At 36.8% G+C, this 25,317-nt stretch overlaps 1 protein-coding gene across 1 annotated transcript in view; it reads right to left on the bottom strand.

Annotated features, from left to right (window-relative positions):
* Window positions 1-24,453, bottom strand: part of ADGRG7 (adhesion G protein-coupled receptor G7) — a 974,993-nt gene extending 950,540 nt beyond the window's left edge. Inside the window, exon 1 of the mRNA XM_044071646.1 lies at window positions 24,070-24,453. Within this exon, the coding sequence (XP_043927581.1) occupies window positions 24,070-24,181 (112 nt within the window). The 5' untranslated portion in view covers window positions 24,182-24,453. The remainder of the gene's footprint in view (window positions 1-24,069) is intronic.
* Window positions 24,454-25,317: the final 864 nt, after the last annotated feature.

Below are 25,317 nucleotides of genomic sequence, written 5' to 3' on the forward strand. Positions count from 1 at the left end.
GTTCACAAATAATAAATAAAGTTTGTACTGATTTTCCAGAAAAGGTGGAAGAAGACCATTGTCAATGGAGTGAGGCATGAAACTGATGAAGACAGGACCCCACAATGTTAGAATACCTCATCCAAAACCAGAAAAGAGAAAAGGCAACAATAACTTTGTAAATATTCAGTGATGAAATGCTTTTTTGAAGGTATGTCTGACTATTGCAACACATGATTCATAAGAGCTGTACAAGTAATTACAAGTAAGTTACATGTTCATCATATCATGTATAACATCAGAACTATGTATACTAACCCCAGCATGTTTCTCCTAATGTATAATGTTAACTTCAGAACTGCCCAGGTAACCTGCACATAAACTATCCTCTGAAAAGAGAATAAACTGTCACGTACTGTTTCTGACACAGTAGAAGCACTGTAAATCCTGAAACTAAGTGTCTCATTGCAATACAGCAGCACTTTTATTTTAGGTTTTCTATTTATTTATTCATATTTGTTTACTTATTGACATTTGTTGACCGGGAAAGTCCACTGGGTCAGGAACCCATTTTCAGTGGAGGCCCGGGGAGAAAAGCTCCACAAATTAACAGTCAGATATTAACAACAGACATAATTTTTTTTAAAATAGCAAAAATAATCAAAAGTTAAAACATTAAAAAGCAAAATATACTTACAGTATAAAACTTATTAGTGTATATCAGAAATTATATAAACTTAGATGGTAGTATGTAGTATAGTTCAAACATCCTGAGTTGATTTTTTATGGTACTGCATGAGAAACATGACAGTTCTTGCTAAAAACAGTTTTATGATAATAGAGCGGAGATGCAATTTGGTAGAAAAAGATGTTTAGAATTAGAAAATTGGGTTAGAAATTAAGTGGTGCTGGTGTTATGGTGGTTTGTTTGATTTACACTGGCATTTGAGGTGATTAAGGAAGTAGGTTTTCAGTGCTACTTTATATTTCTTTACAGAGCCAATTTAGGTAATGTGGGAGGGTAGGGAGTTCCATTTTTTTGCAATGCTGTGAGAGAACAAGCATTGTCCAGCTCTTTAGTTGGGCTTGGTTAGACTTAGTAGTAATTTACTGGAGGATCTAAGGGTGTGTGATGGTATGTAAATCTGTAGTACTGATGAGAGTGCTGGGCAGGTATTTGGTTTATAAATTAATTTGTGGGCTAGCATTAGTTGGGTATAGCAAAGGTAGTGTGGGAAATTCAACCAGTTCAGTTCAGAGATTGCTTGGCAATGGAGTGAGAGAAGGTTTACCTAAGGCGAATTTAGTTATTTTGTAGAAGCACGATTGAAGTTTGTTGCTGAGGGATAAGTGAAGGTTAGTAAAGATGACACTACCATAAAGTAAGGCAGGGATGAGTAAGCTGCTTGCTAGTTTTGTTCAGGTGTCTTTGTTCATGTAGAGTTAATTACAATAACGTTTGCCAAGTTTAAAGTGTGTTTTCTTTATTGCGTTGAGAATGTGTTTCAAAGGTGAGTTTGCTGTCAGTTGTAACATCTAGTAGTTTGGTAGATTTCACTATTTTAATTTGAGTTCTGTCTTTAAAGAAGATTTTGAAGTCTATATCTGGTAGTTTTGTAGAGAATAGGTTTTGTTTTTTGGCATTTAGTAGTAGTTGTGAGTTGTTTAGCCAAGTTTCAATCTCTGAGAAAGCATTTTGAGTAAGTGTGAGGAGGTCAGAATAGTTAATACGCCAAAACCCAACAGGGTAAATACAGCTGAAAAACAAACCCAACAATTACGAACTGCACCAAGCCGTTTAATGAAAAGCTGAAAACAAGTTCCAATGTACTAAGCGCTTTCACCATCAAACTAATTATTATTATTATATTATATAGAAGTTAAAAGTGATATTTTATATGTTACATATATTATTATGTATGCTGTGATGTATGATGATTATGTAAGAATTGTGGTTGGTTAGTTTAAAAATGTAGAGTGTATTTAAACTATGTGTTTTGATGCTCCTTTTACTCTGACGAAGCCATTAGTTTGATGGTGAAAACGCTTAGTACATTGGAGCTTGTTTTCAGCTTTTCATTAAACGGCTCGGTGCAGGTCAGAACAGTTGATTGAAGTAGAGATTATAGTTGAATCATTGGCATATTGGATAATTTTACTTAGCTGGGAGACTTTGTGGAGGTCATTAATAAAGATGTTGCATAGTAATGGTCCTAGAAGGAAACCCTGGAGGACTCCTATGTTGTTTGATAGATACTCAGATTGGATGTTTTGCCACTTTACAGATTGTTGTCTATTGTTTAGGTATGATGTAAACCAATTGAGAGATGAGGGGGGAGCAGCCTAATTTTGTTAATTGGACTAGAAGTTTAGTGTGTGATACTGTGTCAAAAGCCTTAGATAGGTTCAATAGGATTACTGACATGATGTGACCTGTATCTAAGGCTTTGTTGACAGTATTGGTGAAAGAGAGTAGGGCTGTAACTCTGGGTGGAAACTGTGTTGAGTGGGAGACAGAAGATCATTATGAATGAGGTACTTGAGTAATTGTGCGTGCACACACTTCTCAAGGATTTCTGATAGTGGAGAGAGTATAGAGATGGGGCGATAGTTTGAGAGGCCATGAGAGTTTCCACCTTTAAGTAATGATGTAATAATAGATTTTTTTTCCAAAGATGTGGAACATATCCTTCTGCGAGAGAGCAGTTTATAAGAATACTAACCGTATATGCAATTGCATTTGCTGCTAGTTGTAAATATTCTGTGGGATGGTTGTCTGCGGAAAGGGAGCAAGGCTTAAGCTTTTTTAATAGTTTACATATGAGAGAAGTGGGTACTGGTTGAATTGAAAATTAGTGAATTGCGAAAGGATTGGAATTTTTGTCAGGAATAAGTGGTACATTGTCATTTTGTTTGGCCTTGTTATTCCTCAGGGAGTATGGATTTTGGCTTGTTGAGGAGTCTATGATTAATTTTTGGATGGTGGTAATAAAGTGGCTATTGAAGTCATGGGAAATTTGCTGAGGGGTCTTATCAGGTATGGGAGATGGATTTTGTGGAGTGCTAGGACTGAGAAGGGTGGAGACAGACTTCCAGAATTTCTTTGGATTGTTTTGGAAGGTTGCTAGCCTAGAGGAGAAATAGTTTCTTTTTTTTTTTGTCTTGCATTACTAGTTTCTTGGTTCTATTTCTTAGTTGTTTGAAGTTAATTTCATTTTGATGTGCTCTATCCTTTTGCCAAAATTTCCAAGCTTTCTCTCTCTGAAGGCTGAATAATTTGGTTGGTTTAGTTAGCCATGGGGAACTGGACCTCGGAAGCCCTAAGGAATCCAGCAGAAAAAAACTATCTCCTCTCCTTCAAACCACAACACTTAATAAAGTGCAGGCCCTGAAAAAAAGAGACACTGCTGTTTATTAGAAAGGTATCAAAATCTCTTTTTGTACTGCTTTCCTACTCCCTTGTTGTGGTGAAGGGGCTTATATATCCCATTGAAGCTATGAGATATACTGTGTAGGATCACCCAAGATGGGCAAGTCATGGCACAGAGAGCAGATGAAAATGGCCCACTGGAGAAAGTAATGGCAAACTCATCCAATATGTTTTGCCAAGAAAACTCTATGGACAAACGCAACCAGAGGCATTCCAAAACTACATCACAATATGAGACTCTGGGGTCTGAAGGCATTTAGTATAGTACTAGGGAACAATAGAAGATATGTAAGGTACTGCTACAGTTTATGACTTGTGTGGACTAAACTCAGAAGGATGTCCATCTGTTAAAGAGGTCAGACATGAAAGGAAAGTCTGATGCTGTGAAGAACTATACATCACTGGTACTTGAATGTAAGAACTATGAACAGAGATAAACTCAAATTAGATAAGGATGAGATGAGAGGAATAAACACTAAATTTCTGGGAATTAGTGAACTAAAATTGACTGGCATAAATCATTTTATATCAGATAATTATCAGATATTCTATTGCACTTCAAAGTCTTGCAGAAGAAATGCAGTATCCTTCAAAGTCAGTAAAATGTTATCAAAATAATTACTTGGTTTTACATCACAAAAAAAGATAATGTGAACTCAATCAGACTACAAGGTAAACAATTCAAAATTACAGTGATACAAGTTTATGCTCAAATAAGTTTAAGCTCCAACTACAGATGTTGAAAAGGAGGACATTGTCTAGCTTTATGCGGACCTGAAGCAACTTTTGGAAATAACACCAGCAAAAAGTGATATATTCCTTGTAGGTTATTGAAATGCTAATGTTAAAACAAGGAAAGAATCTAGGACAGTGATATACAAGCGCAACAACATTCCAAACATATACAAAGTATAGGTAAAGGAGAGATTTCTGGAATTAGACCTGGTAAATACAGCACCTGAAGAGCTTTGTACAGATATTTGTGATATTGTACAGAAGGTGGCATCATAAATATTCCAAATAGAGGATTAAGAAAATGGCTGTCTGTAGAGCCTACAGAAATTGTCAAGGAAAGAAGGATAGCAAAAGGTAATGGAGAAAAAAAATATGTCAAAATGAATGCAGAGTTCAGGGAAGAGATATGGACACATGTTTAAATGAACAGTGCAAAAATTGTGAGAAGATAATATAATAGGAAAGAAAACTGTTCCTTTCAAGAATATGGGTGATATGAGTGATTTTAAGGGAAATTAGCATTACAAAAGACAAGGATCAGAGTAACTTAAGAAAAGCAGCAGATATTAAAAAGATGACAGGAATATGTAGGACTAAACAAGAAGGTCCCTAAAATTACCAACACATTTGAAGGTATGTTTTCCTATACAGATACAGACATTATGGAAAGTGAAGCTAAATGTGCCCTAGTAAGATTTACTCTTAATATGGCTGCAGGAAGGGATGGAACTAGAAATCCATCTGAATTTCACAAAATCCTGCTAAATGATTCTGTTACAGTTTCTTGGAATTTGCTAGGAAATTTGGAAAACATAACGGTGCATAACTCACTGGATTGCTGGCTGCCTCACAGACAGGACCCAAAAAGTCAGGATCAGTGAGACCACCTCCACCAGTAGACCAGTCTCCAGCACAGTACCCCATGGCTCACTGTTGGGCCTGCTCCTGTTTGGCATCTACTTCTTGGAAGTAAAGCCTAATGTCAAAGGCCTCTTGCTCAGCATGTTCACAGATGACTGTAAATTGGGAGCTAGCATAGATTCCCCCCCACAGCACTAACATCCTACAAGTGTCTAACACAAACAAATGACTGGCTCCAAAGCCATGGATTAAAACTCATTGTGAAGAAATATATTATAGCACCTTTTTGGAAATCATCCACCCAATCCAATTACTGCATTAATAAAACACCCTTAAGAGCTGACCCAGTAGTCAGGGATCTGTGTACATATGTAGACAGCAATCTGGCCTTCAACCAACACATATCTAAGATAGTAAGAAAATAACTTTATGTTACCCAGCTCATATGTAAGGGTATGGCAACTAGGTCTAAGGAAGTTATGGTGCCACTCTACTCAAACTTTATCAGACCCATCATTGAGCACAATGCCCCCTTTGGCATGTACCTAACCAAATGCTTGCAGCAGTTGGAATGGCCTCAAAGGTTCCTCACCAAGAGAATCTAGGGTGTAAATACTATATCCTACACAGATTGACTTAAAGTTCTATCTCTGTACTCAGTCTCCTAGAGGTTATTGAGAGGCGATCTATGCTTAGCATATAAGGCAACCACAGATCCAGCTCTGGTGGATCTCTTGTACATATGAAAAACAAACTATACCAGAAACATTAGATCCAAGGACCTAAACTTTGCCTGCAACATAAATAGAAAATGCTGGAGATTGACATGTGTCTGAAAGGATCCCCATGCTATGGAATAAGCTCCCCATCTACATGAAACAGAATTCATCCCAGCCTCTATTCAAAAGAAACTTTGGTCAATGGATTGGAAATCACAAATACATCACCGGTCTGGCTCCCATGTCTCTGATGGACAGAGGATGACCATAAGTATATTAATCCCCAACTAACATACTCCCCCACATAACCATTATCTACCTCTTTACTAACATACCCCACCATATAGGCATCCAAGGAATCTGGGGGCAAAACTGGGCTGGGTTGCATGGCTAGGCTTGTCAAGACCCTGGATGTCATTAGCCTAGTATAAATGCAAGAACGTATGACAGTATTGATCAAAGAAAACACTGATGCTTGGAAAGATCAAAGGCAAAAGAACGGGGGGGGGTTGCTGAAGTTAAGGTGGAGAGACAGCAATACTAGAATAGTGAATACAATTTTTCAAAAACTTGAAGAAAAAACTCTTGTCAGACAGACCTAAAGTACTAAAGTCATTGAGGTCATGAATAGTCAGATTTGACTAAATGATTAAACAACAACAACATATTATAGGATGCTGTCTAGGAATAGCACAGGTGTCACTCAGTTGCTCTACTGAAGATTAAATTACTGCCAGGGACCACCTGCAACCTACAGGTGGTATCACAATAGTTATGCAGCAGGGCTTTTATTCATTACTCATATTGTTGCAGGTCAGAATGCTGCCAGAATGCAACCTTCAGGCAGTTGCATGATAGTTATATAGCTGCCCTGCTGTTCATTATTGACTTTGCCACAGGTTGGAATTTTATTTATTTATTTATTTATTTATTCAAATTTGTTAACCAAGCTAGAGCACTGATCAAAACTGATCAGCTTCAGTTTAAGCCTAGAAATAAAGTGAACAGCATTTTTTTGCAAAAAAAGGCATGCATATATTAATACAATGAAGACCAATGAGGATAAAGGAAAAAGACTGAACTACAATACAACATCAGTGAGAGTATGCAGTATGGTGTACAACAGTAACACAGTATGTGCACCACATTACGAATAGGTGCACAAATTATACTAAGCGCTGGAGAAGGACAACAAGGGGTATGAGCTGAATGAGTGAAGGTAGAAGTGAAGGTGGAAATGATTAGGAAATGTGACCTGTGATAGAGAACTTACACTATGCTTGTTTTTGAAGAAATTAAATAAGCTATTACCTAAATTCTGGTTATGATATAATGTTTTAGGTGGGGTGAGTGAGATTCCCAAAGTTTGGAACCTAGACTGGAGAGACAGTGTTCAGTACACTGTAGCTTGGATCTGGGGTTTTGAAGGAGGGCTCCAGATTGTCTTGGATTCCTTATGTTGTAGGAAATATTTTGTCTTAAGAGATTTGAGGCTAAAGGAGTCAGTGATTAGTTGTGTAGTAATCTGAACAGCTGAGATCCAAGTAGCAGATCACAGTTTTATTTGACTAATTACCATTTGGATTTTCCAGGAGATATGCAGTGGTGTTCAAGAGATGGGGAGAGGGTGATGAAATGCCACATTGATTACATGTTTCTTTTGGGGCAGAGGCTATTAATGGGAGTCCATATTCTAACTATGAATGCAGGATGCCGTTGCCAATGACATTTCAAGTTGCATGAGAAAGAGAAGAGAGTTGTATTTGCCCAAAGTCGGAGTGAATTTATTTTTTTATGAGTCTTGCCTAGATGTTGATTGATGCTGAAAGAGGGATCAAACCAGATCCCTATGTATTTCAAGTAATTGACATTTCCTATTGGAGTATCCTTTGGAGCTATAATTGAAGTGGCTTGGCGATATTGGCAAGTTTTGTGGTTGAGCTAAAAGGCATGATTTTAGCTTTGGTAGAATTTAGCAGCAGGTTATTGATGTTAATCCATTCAATGAGGGACAAGCATTCTGTTTGAAGGTCATTTTGTAGAAGAGATAGAGAATGATTAGAACAGAATAATACCATGTTGTCAGTGTACAACATAAATAGAAGATGAAGAAGATCATCGGGTACCTTGATGCAGACAGAGAATATGAGGGGGGCAAGTACTGATCCATGAGGAACTCCCTTATGAAGAGGTATGTTGGTTGAGGTGGTGGAGTTAAAAAGTTGATAGAGAAGTAGAAATCTAAGAGATACCTTTGGAATCAAGTTGTAACATCTGAGCTGATGCCCGTGTCAACTAGATTGTCCATAAGGATGGAGTGGTAAACTAGGTCAAATGCCTTTGTTAGTGCAATGAATAAGTCCCTATAAACAGTCCTGTATCCACAGTTAGGAGGATTTCATCATGTGCGTACAAACAGCAGCTAATGTGCTATGTTTAGACCAAACTCTATGTTGTTTGGATGAGAGTAGATGATGAAATTAGAGAACTCTGAATGGATGAAACACAACAGAATTTTTCATAGAGTAGGATGTAAGGAGAGTGGACAAAAGTTTGGCAGTTTATTTACTATTCCTGTTTTCTAGACATTAGGCATAACATTTTGTAGTATATATAGATTGTAACTATGACAGAGGATTTCTGATACATTCAATGTAGTGATAAGAGAACCAAGAATATAGCTCATCAGTGCCTGCTGGACTGTCCAGTTTTAAGAGGAGTGGAATGATGTCATACTGTTACCTGTTACCATCCCTGAACAGCAGTACTATTCTGCTGTCTCATCAATGGCAGCGTTATGTATCTGAATGATGCTGACATGCAGTGTGCAGCCATCATGGAATAATACATCTATGTGACAGATGCTATGCCACTAGTTAGTGGCATTGTCTTAAGTCAAACTTGCCATTATAGCACATATTGTTGTCAGTGAGTATCCCATCTGCAATAGGGGTTGCTGTTGCCTCTCAATAGCATCTTTACCATATATAAGAATCACACAAGAAGAACATCAGACTTCAGTACAGAAGTAAGCCATCTCACTAACTGATGTCCTATCCGTTTTCAAGATACAAATATTTATTTATTTAATTTACCTATTTAGTTTTGTTGAATGGAGTAATCTCATTAGATGACTCACTTTCAGAACCAATGTTAGGTTAGCAGATCTCTAAACTGATGGCCTTCTCAACTCAAACTTGGGGAGCAAGTCCCAAAAAATATATTGTTTGTAACTGTATCATGCTACTTGTCAAATATGTAGTCATCCACTACAAAAGTAATAAGTAGCTCCTATAGTTATTATGACACACTGTGTATTTCAGCTCTTCAGTAGTGACTACAAATGCAGTACTGTTATTCATGTATGAAGCTACAATATCCTTATAATTTCATAAAACAATACCAGTACTGCACTCCTGCATTGTCACTTGCCCATTATGTCCCCTAATCACTTGTATCCAGGGCAACTAAAAATTCACAGTCCAGTAGGCACTGATGACCTATATCACCTCACTGTTTTTGTGGCTCTGCTGGCTTGCCATCAGGTGAGACTGGAGGTAATAATCATACTGACTAGGTAAAATTTGGCATTGCTGTGCAGTGGAATGAAGCAAGAACACCATGTACTGCAGGATCTGATAAGGTCAGCAGATATATAGTGCAGTCCCATGATCACAGATCTATGCATATAAGCAGTTTCAAGAGGTCCATACCTTCTTCAAACTGAGAGTTATCTAACCTTGGTATACACTGATTTTTTTTATGTATTATTTGATAAGCAAGAAGGATTTTTCTTGTTTTTCTCTCCAACTGATCCAATACCTTTTAGGGCCAATCAATCACATCAAAACTACAAATTAAAACAGGAAGAACAAATTGGTTTATAGCTTGGACTTTATTCCTAGATATCAGGGCTGTTTTTAATATTAGTTTTAGCCTTCTGTAGAATTCCTTACTGAATTTTATTTGCATTTGTTCATGTTTTATTGACAATCCTTCCATCAATTCCCAAATATGTATGCATTCCTTCCTGCTCAAGTTTCTTTATATCACATTGCTGTCCTAGACTGATATTCTCTTGGTACTGCAACTTTCCTGCTTTAAATGCCACACACTTATTTAGACCAAATGTCATTCTTGTATGATCTTAGAAAGTTTTAACCACTTGCAGTTGTGCTTTCAACTCCTATTCTGAAGGACTATAAAGTTTTAAGTTATCCACAAAAAGCAGATGACAAATCTTTAAGCAAGCTTGTTTTATGGGAGCCAAATTATAACCAAGACCTAATCGGTTAAGTAAACAGCTTAACAAGTTAAGGGCAAGACAAAACCACTTTGGAATATTCTCCTTTGATTTTTTTTCCCTAGGATAATATTTTGCCCTTTGTCATGACTTAATTGCAAAGTGGTCACTGTTTCAAAGTCACTGCAATGTAATTTATCAATGTAGGATGTGTCTTTTACATCTGTAAGCACTACTTTCTCTATGAATGTGGGATGGTGTTAAATGCTTTTTTGTATCTATCCATGCCATACTTAGATGCTTCTCCTTTTTACAATACGCCATTATGACTTTATTTAGCAACAGATCATCCTGTGTTCCATATGACTTTCTTTTGTTAACCTTTTGTTCTATTGTCATGATTGAATTTTCTTCTAAATGACTATAACTTCTGTTGGCATAAATTCCAGGATGTAGTTCATACATTGTTGGAAGGCATGTTAGTGGTTTATAGTTTTTAAGATGGCTTGGTTTCACTCTTAAGGAGGAGTATCATTTTTCTCTTGTTAACCAGGTTGGAGTCTGTTTGGGATGTGTATATAAATAGTTCTTTCTCAAGGCTAAAGCTTCTTGTAAAGATACCAATACTTTTAGTAAGAGGTTAGGTATTGCATCTGGGCCTGTCGTTTTCCATTTAGGAACTTTTCTTAATTTTGTTTCAATTTCTTTGGACATTACATCATCCGATTTCATATCCTGTGGATTTGGAATTCTTACTGTTTCTTTAAATTCTTCTATCCATTCACCATCTTTGTTATTTTTCACAGGGTCTTTGTTATTTTTCACAGGGTCTTCATAAACATTTCTCCAAAATGTGGTTATTTCTTCTTTTTGGTGGTGTTTCTATTCCTTTTGCTTTGTTTACCAATTCTCTATAAAAAAAATTGGGTCATCAATGAACTGCTTACTTTGTACCTTTCCTTTATATTTATCTGCATATCTTCTAAGTTTTTTTTTTTGCCTGTGTTGATATATTGAGTTTATAATCAATAGTGCATGATACACCTGTGACTATGTAAGGTATTGCCAGCTATGCTGGGAGAAGTAGGGCAATGGATGTGTAACATATGCCACCACAGCTAGCTAGAATTTTGTAAAGAATTAAATTCTAGGTCAGTTGCTAGGAAAGGGGGAAATATGGGAACTAAAAATTATGTTTTAACACTAGATGAGACTGAAGTCTCAGAGCAGTCTGTTTTGGTAACTTGACTAAGAAGGACCTCTCACCCACTTCATCTTGCCTTGCTCTAGTAAGTGAACCAGGGAATTGTAGTTCTTTAGATCAGTCAGGAAAATATAGTGAGATTAGTTAAGCACTGTTTTTCTATATCTGTATGAATGTATTCATCTGTGTTATTTTAATATTTCCTGTGACTGAAACTGTGGTATTTATTGTAAATAGATATTTAGTATTTCCATGTACTTTTATTATTTATTATTAAATACATTTAAACTTTTCATTGTGGCTGATCCTTTAGAGAATAGTTTAACCTTTGAGAGGACTTGTATCTATTTTTTGACTCTGTGGTCACTCCTGAAAGCCTTACTGTATTGGTCAAACACTATCATTGGTATTAATATTAATTTCACTCAGTATGACTGGGTAACCTTGTGAGAGCCTTAGAGTAGCTTGCTTTGGAGTGTTTGGTGGCAGTAATTACCTTATAGTCTGGGTAGAAGGGGTCATAGCTAGTAAATCTGTGTCAGCCTTTCCCAGAGTGTGTGTGTGTGTGTGTGTGTGTGTGTGTGTGTGTGTGTGTGTGTGTGTGTGTGTGTGTGTGTGTGTGTGTGTGTGTGTGTGTGTGTGTGTGTGTGTGTGTGTGTGTGTGTGTGTGTGTGTGTGTGTGTGTGTGTGTGTGTGTGTGTGTGTGTGTGTGTGTGTGTGTGTGTGTGTGTGTGTGTGTGTGTGTGTGTGTGTGTGTGAGAGGGTACTGGAGGACATGGCTTGGACACTTAGCTGAGGACTCCACTCTACAGCTGTGCCAGTGGGGAGTCTCATTGGGGCCCTGGAGAGAGAGAGAGAGACAGAGAGAGAGACACACACAGACAGAGAGAAATGTTTACCCCAGACTGAGTGTACTCCCTGTGTGATCTTAAGGGAAATTGCACTTGATGCAGAGCGCTGCATCTTGAAATACTGGGTGCATCCATTTTCTTCCAAGTGAACATCCTCCTCCAGTGTCAGTGGTGAGGATTCAGGCTCCTTGATTACTGGCCCAGAGAGGGGACATCACAGCACTGTGGTCTGTACTGATACTGTGTATTGCTTTTATCACGTCTTTCTTTCTAAGTATTTTTGTTTATCTTTCACTCTTCTATACAGTGACACTTCCTGTCTTATATAGTTTAACGTTTTCTCTACTATGATGGCATTTTGTTTCTTCCCTTCCTCTCCCTTATTGTTCTGCACTCTTTTATGGTAAGACTTTATCTGTTATTAATTTAGCTGCTTAGCAATATATTCTATTTACTTCTGTTATGTCAGATGAATTTCTGTTAATTGCCTTGATTACTGTGTATCTACCCATCTCTGTTAAATCAAGTAACTCTTCCCTTAGATCATTTTCTTCTAAACTGAGGTGTATTCTTTGATCTCTCTTTCCTGCAGTCATTCTTCTGAAAGTTCCAGAATATTGTTCTGTGACATACTCTTTTCAGCTTCATCCTGTGTCATCCATTGCTCTTTGATATGGGAACTCATTGACCTATCACTCCACTACATTGACTACATCAGAGTTACCACCGTTTCCTGCTCCTTGCCTTGCTCTGCAACTCCAACTGTACTTTTGTACTGGTTTCATACTGAAGGCTCCAGAGCATCTTAATGTGTCAAGTGATCAGATGCTTCCTATTCCACCTGTTACTCCTTAATTTGGGAACTGATTGTTGCATCATGCTCTGACATTACCTGAGTAGGATTTTTCACACTAAATCCTCTAGTTTGCAGGTAATCCATAACTTCAGTCTCTATTTCTGATCTTCTTTTCTACTTTCCCCTTTTTTTCTTATGTTTGTATTGTGAAATTTTTCATATCCAGATACCTTTATTGTATTTCTCTTCAAATATCTTTGGTGCTGCTTTTTGTACTGATTAGTTTTGATTTCCCCTTTGCATAAATATGCACCATATTAAATCACTTTTTCTTCCCAACTTCCATATTTCGATTTCAGATGTCTCCCACTCCACTTGTTAACCCTTAATTTGGGGACTCATTGTTCGACCATGCTGTGACATAACCTGTGTTAGACTTTCTACACTAAATCCTCCACTTTACAGGTATTCCATAACTTCAGTTTCTATTTGTTTTAACTGCTTTACTAATTTTCTAATCTACGTTTCTTCCTTTATGATCTTATTTTTTGTATTGTGAATTTTTTCATATCTGGGCACCTTTGCCTATATTTCTCTTCACATATATCTGGACCTGCTTTTTTGTTTAGTTTGGCTTTCCCCCTTGCATACATATTGCTCCATATCTCATCTCTTCTTCTTTCCCATGTCCATGTTTCTTTTTTTATACCTTTCAAAAATCTGTAGGTTTTACTTACATACATAAATGTACATACAAATATTTCAGATATGAGGATTAATGCCCATCTAGCTTGCCAATATACCAAAACACATGTTCCTATAATAATAATATCTAAACTAGTACTTGCTTTAATGTAATTTGGTAGTCTTTTCCATGCATCAGCTACTCTGTCAGAAAACCAATTAGTGCACTTCTCAATCCTATAGTATCTTCCTTTTTAATTTCTCCAAGTCTTTTGGGTTTTTAATACCATGACGGGAATTGACTCCAGTCCAAAGTCAAAGTATGATTAAAGTTCATGAAATTAGTATTGTTTAGTATTGTTTCACTCTTTGACGTTAGCCAAAAATGCTCTTCGCAGCACCCGCAATGTGCCCAGTAATGACTCCTGCAATTCGTATGGTGTTACATGAATTGGTAACATATCTAAATACAATTGTAAATTATTGTTTATTAGACCAGTTGCTCCTACTACTACTGGAACTGTCTGGGTATCTTTCTTCCACATGGCTCTTGTTTCTGCCTGCAGATCGAGGTATTTTATGACTTTGTGTCTCTCTGTACATGACACTGTAGTCACTAGGTGTGGCGATTTCAATGGTCAATGCTACTTTTGTCTTCTTTTCTTGGACCACTATATCTGGTTTTCTAGCATCTATCTTTTGGACTGTTGGTATTGGGTGATCCCATGTGATGTAAACTTCATCATTTTCTATGATTCTCTATGGCTCATGTTTCCAGTGTTTTTCAGCCACTTCGATGCCATAATGTTTGCACAATCTCCGGTGTAACAATCTCACCACATTATTATGCCTTTCAGTATACAGTCTCTCTGCCATTAGAGAGTCACAACCAGCAATAAGGTGTGTGACTGTTTCCAATTCAGTTCCACAAAACCTACATATGTCTGTTTCTCCCACATGTTCAATGGACTTAGTAAACCAGCGAGTATGTACTCCACTATTTGGGCTGCCAATATTAACCTTTCATTTCTTGATGTAAATTCACTTCTCCTTAACCATTCCTGCGTTCACATTCCTATCTTCTACATAGGTTGTCTGATGATTCTCTAGTACTTTTTGATAACCCTAATGTTAAGTTGCCAGATGATTAATAAAGATAGAATCCAAGTTCAATATTAAAGATTTTAATCCAACCATTCAAAGCTACAATAGGAACAGAAAACACCAGTCCATTTGGAACTGGAACATCCAGTCCTTATCGCATCCACTAACTCTGTTTCTCTCCTTCTGCCTTCCTCTATCTCCACCTAGTGGCAAAAGACCAAAACACAACATATCCCCCCCTTACTTTCAATATTAAAGATTTTAATCCAATCATTCAAAGCTACAATAGGAGCAGAAAACATCAGTCCAACCAGAACAGGATCATCCAGTCCTTATCACATCCACTAACTCTGTCTCCGTCCTTCTGCCTTCCTCTATCTCCACCTAGTGGCACAAGACTAGAACACAACACCCAAACATTCCCAGATGTAGTTGTCTCTAAATGCCCTATATACTTGAATAAGATCTCCTCTTCGATATCTGAAAGAGACACTGTACAACTTCAGATATTTTAGCCTTTCATAATAACTTAAATGTTCACATCCATAGATGCCCTTGGTATATTTTTGCTGTACTCTTTCCAGTTTACTCATGCTTGTTTTCTTATAACGTTTCCATATCGTTATTCCATACTCAAGTTGGGGTCTAATATAACTAACAAACAATGACGTCATCATTTTTAATTTCCTAGACTTTATAAATCTTTTTATACAACCTATAGTTCTATAACTATTATTAACCAATTGGTTGGGGTTGATATGATTAGAAAAACTCATAGCTGAATCTACCCATATACCCAGACCATTAAATCAGTCTACAGTTTCAATCACTGTGTGCTCTATTAAATATTTACCCTACAATTTATATCTTATAAACCTCATATGTTTAGCTTTTGATGTATTATCAGCATATTATTCTTTTGTGCCCAAATGGTCGATTTAGTCTAGTTATTTTGCAGACATGCCTTATCTGTAATTCACTTAATCAGTTTACCCAATTTCAGGTCATCTGCATACAGACTGTAGAACACCTCAGATGAAAAAGTTAGGTCTTAAAGATACAATGTAAACAAGTAAGGGCCTAGGACAGAGCCCTGTGGGATACCCTGACTGTTACCAAGAATTTCACCTGTCCAGTTGCAGTATGATACTTGCCATGTCCTATTTGTAAGCCATGCAGCTATCCATCTTATCAAGAGTACATCAACACCTAGTTGTACTAATTTATCGATCAGTGTTTTGTGTATGACCATGTCAAATGCTGAAGTTAAATTTATATAAATTACATCACAGCACAATTTTTCATTCATAGCTGTTATTATATTGTTATAGAACATCATGTTCCAGGTAGTACTAGCTCTATTTTCAACATATTCATGCTGATATATGGTTTCAAGTCCCAACCTATCCATTTCTGATAATAACTTATTCAATATTACCTTCTCCGTTATTTTTCCACAACATGAAAATAGACTGAAGGGTCTATATGACTCTGGGTTTGTCCTACTCCCCTTACCCTTAAAGGCAAGTTTAATAAGTGCACGTCTCCAATCTTGAGGGATCTCCCCATAATTATATGACCTAGTGAATAATAAATATAATGGTACCATAAGTTCTTGCTGAAGTGTTCTCAGGTCATTGTTACTAATTCTGTCTCCTCCCTGTGCTTTATTTGGATCCAGTTTGTGCAGTTCTTTTTCAATATAATCTAATCTGATTATAGTATCTGGGGTTACCTAGATGTCACTAGGACAACCTAGCACCCCTTTTGTGGAGCCAAACTGTTTTGCTTAAGATTTTGTAAATATATTTATAATCTGTTGTGTCTGAGACTAAATTTTAGAATTTGCACACAGTTTATTAATTTGTGTGTCTTTACTCCTTCCACATCTTATGCATCTATAAAAAGGTTTCTTATTATGCTCAATATCTTTATATAAATTTTCTTCAAATTTATTTTGATCCTGCCTCACACTATGCTTTATCTGTTTGTCCAGCTTGTTTATTTCAGTTTTCAAAGTCAACCTCTCTTCCATTTCTTATATTTTTTGTCTCTCACCTTAATCAGATACCATGTTCTTAAGGAAATATATTGCCCTGGTGTTGCATGTTTAGATCCTGATGTTAAACATTTTTTTGTATTTTTTGCACTTCATTTCTCGTTCAAAACTTTCCACATTCCATCTGCAGTTTTTCCACTGAACACCTCATTCCAGTTAGTCTTACATAGCGACTGTTTTGCTTCCATATAACCTGTAATTAACCTTCTGTGCATTATTTTAGATTTCAGTTTGGCAGAATTATTTAGCAACAAATTAACATTTAGAACCCCATGATCACTGCACATCAACGGTAGTAAAACTTGACTTGAAATAACATTAATTTCTTTAGGAACACAAACAATGTCTCATATGTTCTGTTCCCTGGTAGGTTTTTTTACAATCTGAAGCAATTGTTGTTCTTGAATATACGTTCTGAATAATTTCCTTACTAACATTGTTGGATCAATAATATTCCAGTCTGTTTCTGGTAAATTTAAGTCCCCAGCTAATATTATTCTTCCGTCCTGTGTTTCATTCAAGAGATGTATGAATTCCTCTAGGTCATCTGCACTTGACTTTGGTGGTTTATACACTCCAACAATTGTTATATGTTCCAGGGCTGTCTTTATTGTCATAGTTGCACAATTTACAGTATTGGTGTTATCACTGAACATGTAATAATCACAGATCTCACAACTATCTTTACTCCCTATCATAACACCTCCACCTGATTTTTTTGTTAGAATGTCTGTTACAGTAAAAAAAATGTATACCCTGACAGAACTGGTTTCCAGTAATTGTTCTTTAAGCATGTTTCACAAACAATTGCAACATCAATCTTGTGGGAAAATATAGAAAATTTTCCAATAAAAAACATTATTATTAATGTTCCTTGTCAAAAAAAGGAGATACCACCAGCACAGCTATCTGGAATTTTGTAAATAATTATATGTCCTTTGTGAATATCAACATGATTCATATAAGATGCTTATGTTACAAATGTATTAGAACTGTATGTTATATACATATATATCAAACCAGGCTGGTTCAGACATGTGTGTCGAAAAGATATTTTATAAAGTGCTTGTGCTTAAAATGTAACCACAGCATGCCCTACTAGAACAGAACAGAAATGAACATGCACTATTGTAAATATTTAAATATATACATTTTAATATTGGAAACTAGACTACAAGAGGTTAACTTCAGAAAAAATAACTGAAATTAAATTACTTTATGGTTAGGCCACACAAAGATGTTATCTTTCAGTTTCAGTGCAGCAACAGATGCAATGTCTATACTAGAGAGCTTTCTCTATTGTTTTAAGATGAAATAATTACTAGTTTTGAAATGTGAAGGGATGCAACTGTTTTATGACTTCCACCATTTGTCAAAGCTCTGAGGAAAAGCCCTTGTCTATGTATTTTTACAGGTATGTGTTAAATGCTACCAGCTGCCATCAATGGTTGTTTTGGGGCTTGGGAGCTAGGAGTCAAATGACAAGCAATAATGTCATTCTGCAAGCTAGCCCAATAGTAATATTTGAGATATTAACTTGAGAACTCTCTGAGAGAGAGACACAACATTCTGTATTCTGTCTTGGACCTAACAAGAAGATCTGCCTTGCTCTGTAAGTAAGTTAACTAGGGTATAGTAATTCTCCTAGATAGAGTCAGGACTATAGCAAAGCTTAGTTTAGAATGTTTTCTTTATTTATTTGAAAATGTCATGCAATGTTCTTTTAAATATTTCTTGTGATTTTGAACTCTGATGTCACTGTAAATATATACTGAGTATTTTCTTTTTCTTCTATTATTTATTATTAAACATATTTAAACCTTTCATTGTGGCTGATCTGTCTAGAGATATTTAAGTTCTGAGAGTACTTGCAAATTTATTTAGTGACACTGTATAGGCCACTCCTAATAGTCTTGCTCTTGGTCAAACTATAATTTGTATTAATAGTAACATCACACAGTAAAATTGCACACCCTTTGTTAAGGGCCTTAAAGTAGCTGATAAGGAGATGGCTGGTGCTAGTGATAACTACCTTATTGTCTGGGCAAAAGGGGGCATAGCTAGTAAACCTGTGCCGGCCCTTCCCAGTTGTGTATGTGTGTATATAAATCAAACCTCAAAGAGTATGTATGTCAGCTACTTGGGCAGGGACACGAAGCACTGGTTGGACAGAGAGGGTGCTGGAGGTCTTGGCTTGGTCACTCAGCTGAGATCTCAACTCTATAGCTCTGCCAGTGGGGAGTCTTACTGGGGATCTGGAGAAAGAGGGAGAAACCAGCTCCAGACTGACTCTGCTCTTAAGGGAAATTGCACTTGTTGCAGAGAGCTGCATCTGGAAATACTGTATGTGTGCCTTGTCATCCTCCCAGTGTATGTCCCCCATTGTTGCCAGTGGTGAGGATTGGCGCTCCTTGATTACTGGTCCAATGGTGGGGTGTCACACTCCTAGCACTAACAACCATCAGACATGCATCAAATGTTGCTATCTGTGAACTGTTAAACTTTCGACCTGTCAAAAATAGTGCCACTGATACTGAAAACAAATGATTCGGAACACAGTGGAACTTATTTCTACTTTTCCTTTTCCTAATATTTTCTTATTTTGTTGAGACACTGTGTTTACACTTTGCTGGTACAGTCTGCCACTAATTAATTGTTCTTTACAAATGACTGTTCTGTTATGATTTTTATTATAAATATTTTCTTGTGTTTTCCTTCTTTGCACTGCTTCTTATTTTTTCCCTTTGGATTGTGACTCCTTCCTTTGAATATGTGAATACAAACAAATATACACACACACACACACACACACACACACACACACACACACACACACACACACACACACACACACACACACACTCACACAGTGTGATACAGAACAAAGAGAAAAATACTTTTCATTTAGTGCACTTCTGTTTACAGTGAGGTGACAGTTTAAAATACAACCTAACATAATTCTGTTGTAATTAAATGTTTCAAACAAAAGTAGCTGTTACACTTGTTTTGTGAGTCAGGCTGAGGCACGTCCTTGGCTCCTGCTTGAACATACAGTTACAAGTATTCCTCTAACAAAGTTATAGTCTTCCTTGAAGAAGTTCCTCCGGTATCTTCCTGTCACTCCACAGTCTCTTCCAGTCTATAACTGTCCTCCTCCAAGAGTGCCTATTCTTGGCCATATAAATCTCTCTCACTGACGGCAACATTTTTTTTTGCTGTGTTGTTTTTTCCTTTTATCTTCATTTTTGCAGATATCACAATCAGTTTTTCCATATTTGATGTGTACACATCAACTGTAATAGCTTTATACCACATTACATGATAAATACATACCAGCTCAGTGAGCATATGTATCATAACAAAACAGCATTTTTATAGCCTTTTAACGTCCATATCAGACAGCACACACATGCTTGCACACAACACTAGGATGCACTCACTAACAACCTTTAACAACATATGACCAACTTAAGAGTCAGTTTTGAACTATGTACACACATTAAACATGCAAATAAAGAGCTAAGTTGGAAAAAAATGTTTTATGCTGAGTGTTGGTTAGTCTTAAAAGTAAGCAATAAAACAGTCCAGAGAATTAGCTATTCATAAAAATGTAGTCTACTAATATGCCTTCTTCAAGGGGACCCTACTTGAAATGCATAAGCAGACTGTAGTTCATCAGTGTAGCTGGTCTGTTTTTAAATTACTTGCAAAAATTGTACAATAAATGTATATAATAAGTTATGAAGCTATCATATAACTACAGATGCTACTACTGCACTGAATACAAACTACATGGGAGGATGTCACGTGGAAAGTTTTGCTCTTGCAGCTCACTTTTCTTGTGCTACATTACCAACACTACTGAAACATTTTATGTATTCTTTGTTGCCTTTTTCTTATGATTGTAATCAGAATTTTATAGTTATGGTATATGACTGCATGATTCAACTTTATTGCACGTTGTCCTTCCTGGGATTTAGTTTTAGATGAATTATTATAACAGATCCATTTACAAGCACATAAAAGGAAGATAGCTGTACACACAGAGTTTCGCAAGCTGGGAGAAGGGTGCTGTCATGTAATAAATCCTGAAGATATATGGGTTCTAAACAGAAAGACTGAAAGGAGTAATTGTTTTGCAAACAGTAATGGTAGGAGGTAGTGCAACTGAGGTGTTAGCCGATAAAGGGGTTGCTTTTCTGATTAAATGATATCAGATTCTTGTGTGATGATTCATCATGTAACTGTGTAGCAAGTAGCTATGAAAAACAGCTCAATGAACTGAGCTTTGTGTGATTTAATTTATTAGAATGAGTCTGTGTAGCTCACGGCTTCTTAGAATAGCACCTGTGCACTATGTTCACTGTCTGCAGCCCCAAGCAAAGAACAAAAACTACAATCATCCTCAACAGTGTAGGCAGTAAGAATTAACATGTAACTTTGTCATAGTAACACTCACTGCATGATCACTGTGTGATTAACTTCAGCTGTTATAAAGAGTTACCTGGAACTTTTAGATACAATATTGCAGCTCAGGAAAAAAAAAATCCAATACATAACAACATAATTATTTCTGTAAAGACATGCTACAAGTAAGGGGCCTTTGCTCTCCAGTGAAAAACAGTACCAGAAGATGTCCTTACATTCACAGCTGCAGTATTCCTTACTAATGGGATTCTCTGCCATGAAGCCCTCTGTCTGGCCAGTTTACAAAATATTTCCATTGCTTTAAGGTACGCTGAATGTCACCTGCTTACACCTTGTGTAAGGTAGGGCATAAAGGTGATGTTCAGGTGTACCATCCTCAGAACTTTTTTGCCACCAGTCTGAACACTGTCTTAACTACTGCTCTGTTGCATACATTCGTGTTTTACGTTTTTTCCCTCTCCGCAATATGACAGTGAGAGGGTGCTACATACCTTATATGTGCATAGACAGATCAGATTTTATCTGGATAAAACTAAAGCTATCAGGAAGTCTGACCAGTTATTTGTTTCCTTTCATCCTAGGTCTTTAGGTTTGGCTGTTTCTAAGCAAACTATTTCCACTTGGATTTCAAAGGCTATTTCCTTTTGTTACACTTTTCATGGCAAGCCTTCTTTCTTCTATTAAGGTTCATTCCACTAGAGCTATGGCTTCTTCTGGTGCTTTTTTCAAAGGCTTAGATGCTAATTCTATTCTTGAAGCTACTACCTGAACTTCTGTGCATACCTTTGCCAAACAGTACCAGCTGGATGGTATCTCCAGAGCTGGAGCTGGTTTTGCTGCTGCCATTTTTCATGGCTTCTTGGAGGCTCTGCTGCTTCCTCCTCACAGGTTTCTTTTTGAGCTTTTACACTCTCCCATTTGTAAGGAACACTGCAGCGGTGAAGACAAGGACATAGTACAGTTGTGCAAAATCGTACCATAAAGGTAGATGTCCTTGCCTTCGCTGCTGCAGTATTCACTCCCTCCTTCCATCCCCCCTTGTCTTTTTTCCCCTTCCTGGCTGCGCAGATTCTCCTTGGTTTTCCTTGGACTGCTGTTCCTACTGGGGCAATCTGTTCTGAGGATGGTATGCCTAAATGTCACCTTTATGCCCTAACTTACGGAAGGAGTAACCAGGTGATGTTCAGCATACCTTAAAGCAATGGAAATCTTTTGTAAACTGGCTGGATGGAGGGCTTAATGATAGAGAATCCCATTAGTAAGGAATACTGCAGCGGTGAAGGCAAGGACATCTACCGTTATGGTAAGATTTTACACAAATGTACTTTATCTCTTCTTTTCATCTTAACAACAAATTAACTGAGGGCTGTGAAAACAAAACACTCCATCTCATATCATATCATGTCCTTTAAACCTGATATTTGTATACACAGCATTTGAAGTTCATTTCAGATTATACAAAAGTTTATTGGCATTATCAAAACCAATATCATTTGTAGTTTACTGGCTCCTGTCTGCTAAGTCCTAAGGTACAGTTCTAATATCATTACATAGTTTTAATCATTTAGTGAAAAAAAAAAAAAATATATATATATATATATATATATATATATATATATATATATATATATATATATATATATATAGGTCTAGGACTATTCACTGAAAGCACATTTCACTGAAAGTCAAATGACTGTGCACAAATCACTGAAAGCTCAATTTAATGAAAACTCAATTCACTGAAACACATTTCACTGAAATTTATTTATGGCCTTTTCCCCACTGTTGTGCGACCCTGGAGTTAGTATATATATATATATATATATATATATATATATATATATATATATTAAGGGTGGGTGTGGGGGGCACCACACCCCACATCGGGGGCATACCCCCCCCCCACATATTTTGGATACATATTAAGTTCAGAAAAGAGTAAATTATTGAAATTGCAAGTATCCATGTATATAGTTCAAAATATTTAAAATAGGTGAGGGGCTATGCCTCCCCCCCCCCGAGATATATATATATATATATATATATATATATATATATATATATATATATATATATATATATATATATATATATATAAACAGGGTAAATATAACAATAAATAAAATAAAATAAGCATTCAAGCATTTTCTGTCATTTATTTTACTGTACCAGTGTTGGCAAAAACAGTAAATAAAACAGCTGTTGCATATTAGTTAATTAAAAAGAATGTAGTGATCAGTACATGTAAGTAACTGAGACTGGCAGAGAGTATAAAAGGTGACACTCAGAATACAGCTTTTTCCTAAGAGGCTAAGAGACTTCAGGATGAATTCATTATGCTTTACTAGTGTTGACTGTCTGGTAGAAGTATGGGGTCTCTGCTTTAATGGATAAGTACACCCCTGTGATCTCTGTCTTTTGAGACCTGATGGGGAGTATGCTTGGTGACCCTCAGAGCTTCCCACTGCTTCCCCCTTACTACTCAGCAGCCCATATTCTTCTTATTGCCTGAAGTGTGGAGCTCTCTGACCCTGTTTATCTGTCTGTGCCACAAGGAAAGGCATTAGCATCTTTTATACCAGAAGTAACAAAATTAAGTCTCGCACAGAATGCACTTTCAGAGTAAATCTAGTGGCAGACAAGTAGGATAATTCATGAGCTACACCAGTGTAACTCTAGGTGTCATGCTTTGTGACAGAGAAAACTAGAAAATGCATTACAAAAGCATTTAAATACTGAAACTCATGAAAATAAATTAAGAAAGTAAGTGATTTATAATGTGCCATGTCTTATTCAAACTCATCTTAGTACACATTCATTTTTGTAAAATTCTAATTTTCCAGAGAGCTTGTAGTATCACCACTGCTTGCTAAAAAAACACTCATCCACACACTGTATATATTCATATTCTTTAAACTACATTGCTCATTCATTTGAACGCAAACACAATCAAACTAAATGTGGGTTAATTCTTACCTTTAGTGTATGCTGTAATAATAAGCCAGACCCAGACAGTGAGGAGAAGTGCTGTAACGATGCAGCAAGTTATCTGAAAGCATCTCTTTTTCCATGACTGCTTTTCAGGCATGTTGAGCACTTCATCAGCTCCTATCTTCCTGCTGCTGTCTTGTGCAAGTTATAGGGCTGCTACAGTTTAATGAGATTGTCTGGATTTCTAGTTCAGCAACAAACCCACATGACATCTCCCCATTTGTGGAGTTTCTTTACGCGTCAAATGTCTTTAACTGACTTCTGTCAAGAAACTGTAACAAAGTCACCAATCATTTTACCCCTTTTTTTAGGTGTGTTCCTGCTTTTGTTAGAGAAAAACCAAAGAGCAGGAACTACTTCAAAGCCAGAGATAACATGCATGTTCCAAGTGCTATCAGTTCAGGACTATCCACTAAACATTCTGTCACTCATTAATCAGCAACACCTTTAAAACCTAGTTTATTTTTTTTTGGCTCCTACTTCCTCTTAAAGGTCAGCTGGCATGAAGTATACCTCCAGACGGTTAACTGATGCAGCAGTTTCAGTTTTTAAAATCACATACAGAGAATGAAGTAGCTAGTTAATAGGGAACCATCACACTCTTGGTTTGATTATCTTCACTTACTGTGTCAGACCATTTACTAGGCTTGTTTACTTCAACACCACACTTACATTTCACAATCTTAAGTACTGACATTTAATAACCAACAGTTCCCTTCATCACTGTTTACCTGTGTATTACTCAAGAATTTTGCCTGGGCCACATGCTTATGATCTTTTATGGGCCCAGTCTACTGCAACCAAGTTATTTCTATTACAATGGACCACTGTCTATCTGTCAATACCTATATGCTCACAGGTTCATAGGTTGTTACTAGGCTAATGACCACTATGGCCCTTACCAACATAGCTGTGCACCCCAAACTATTTGTGTACCAAGTATCATGCTTCATACTTTATACATCATCATCCACACAGCAGTATATCTTATCACCCAGTTTTTCCAAGCCCTACTTTCTGTTAATTTTATTTCAGTTCCTTATGTATCATCTCTTCCTGTATGACTAACCCCCCATACATAAATTGTTAGTATTTCCTTGCTTATTCTCCTGTTAGTAGCCTCACTACACTCCCACATGTCCAGTTCCAGACTATTCCTGCACCATACCCTCTTGACAATAATTACTGACTATACAGAATGCATATGTGGAAATCTGGTCCACATGCACCACA

This window comes from Protopterus annectens, chromosome 5.part0 (assembly GCF_019279795.1).
Source record: "Protopterus annectens isolate FY-2018-M chromosome 5.part0, PAN1.0, whole genome shotgun sequence".
In the NCBI taxonomy this organism is placed as follows: Eukaryota; Metazoa; Chordata; order Ceratodontiformes; family Protopteridae; genus Protopterus; species Protopterus annectens.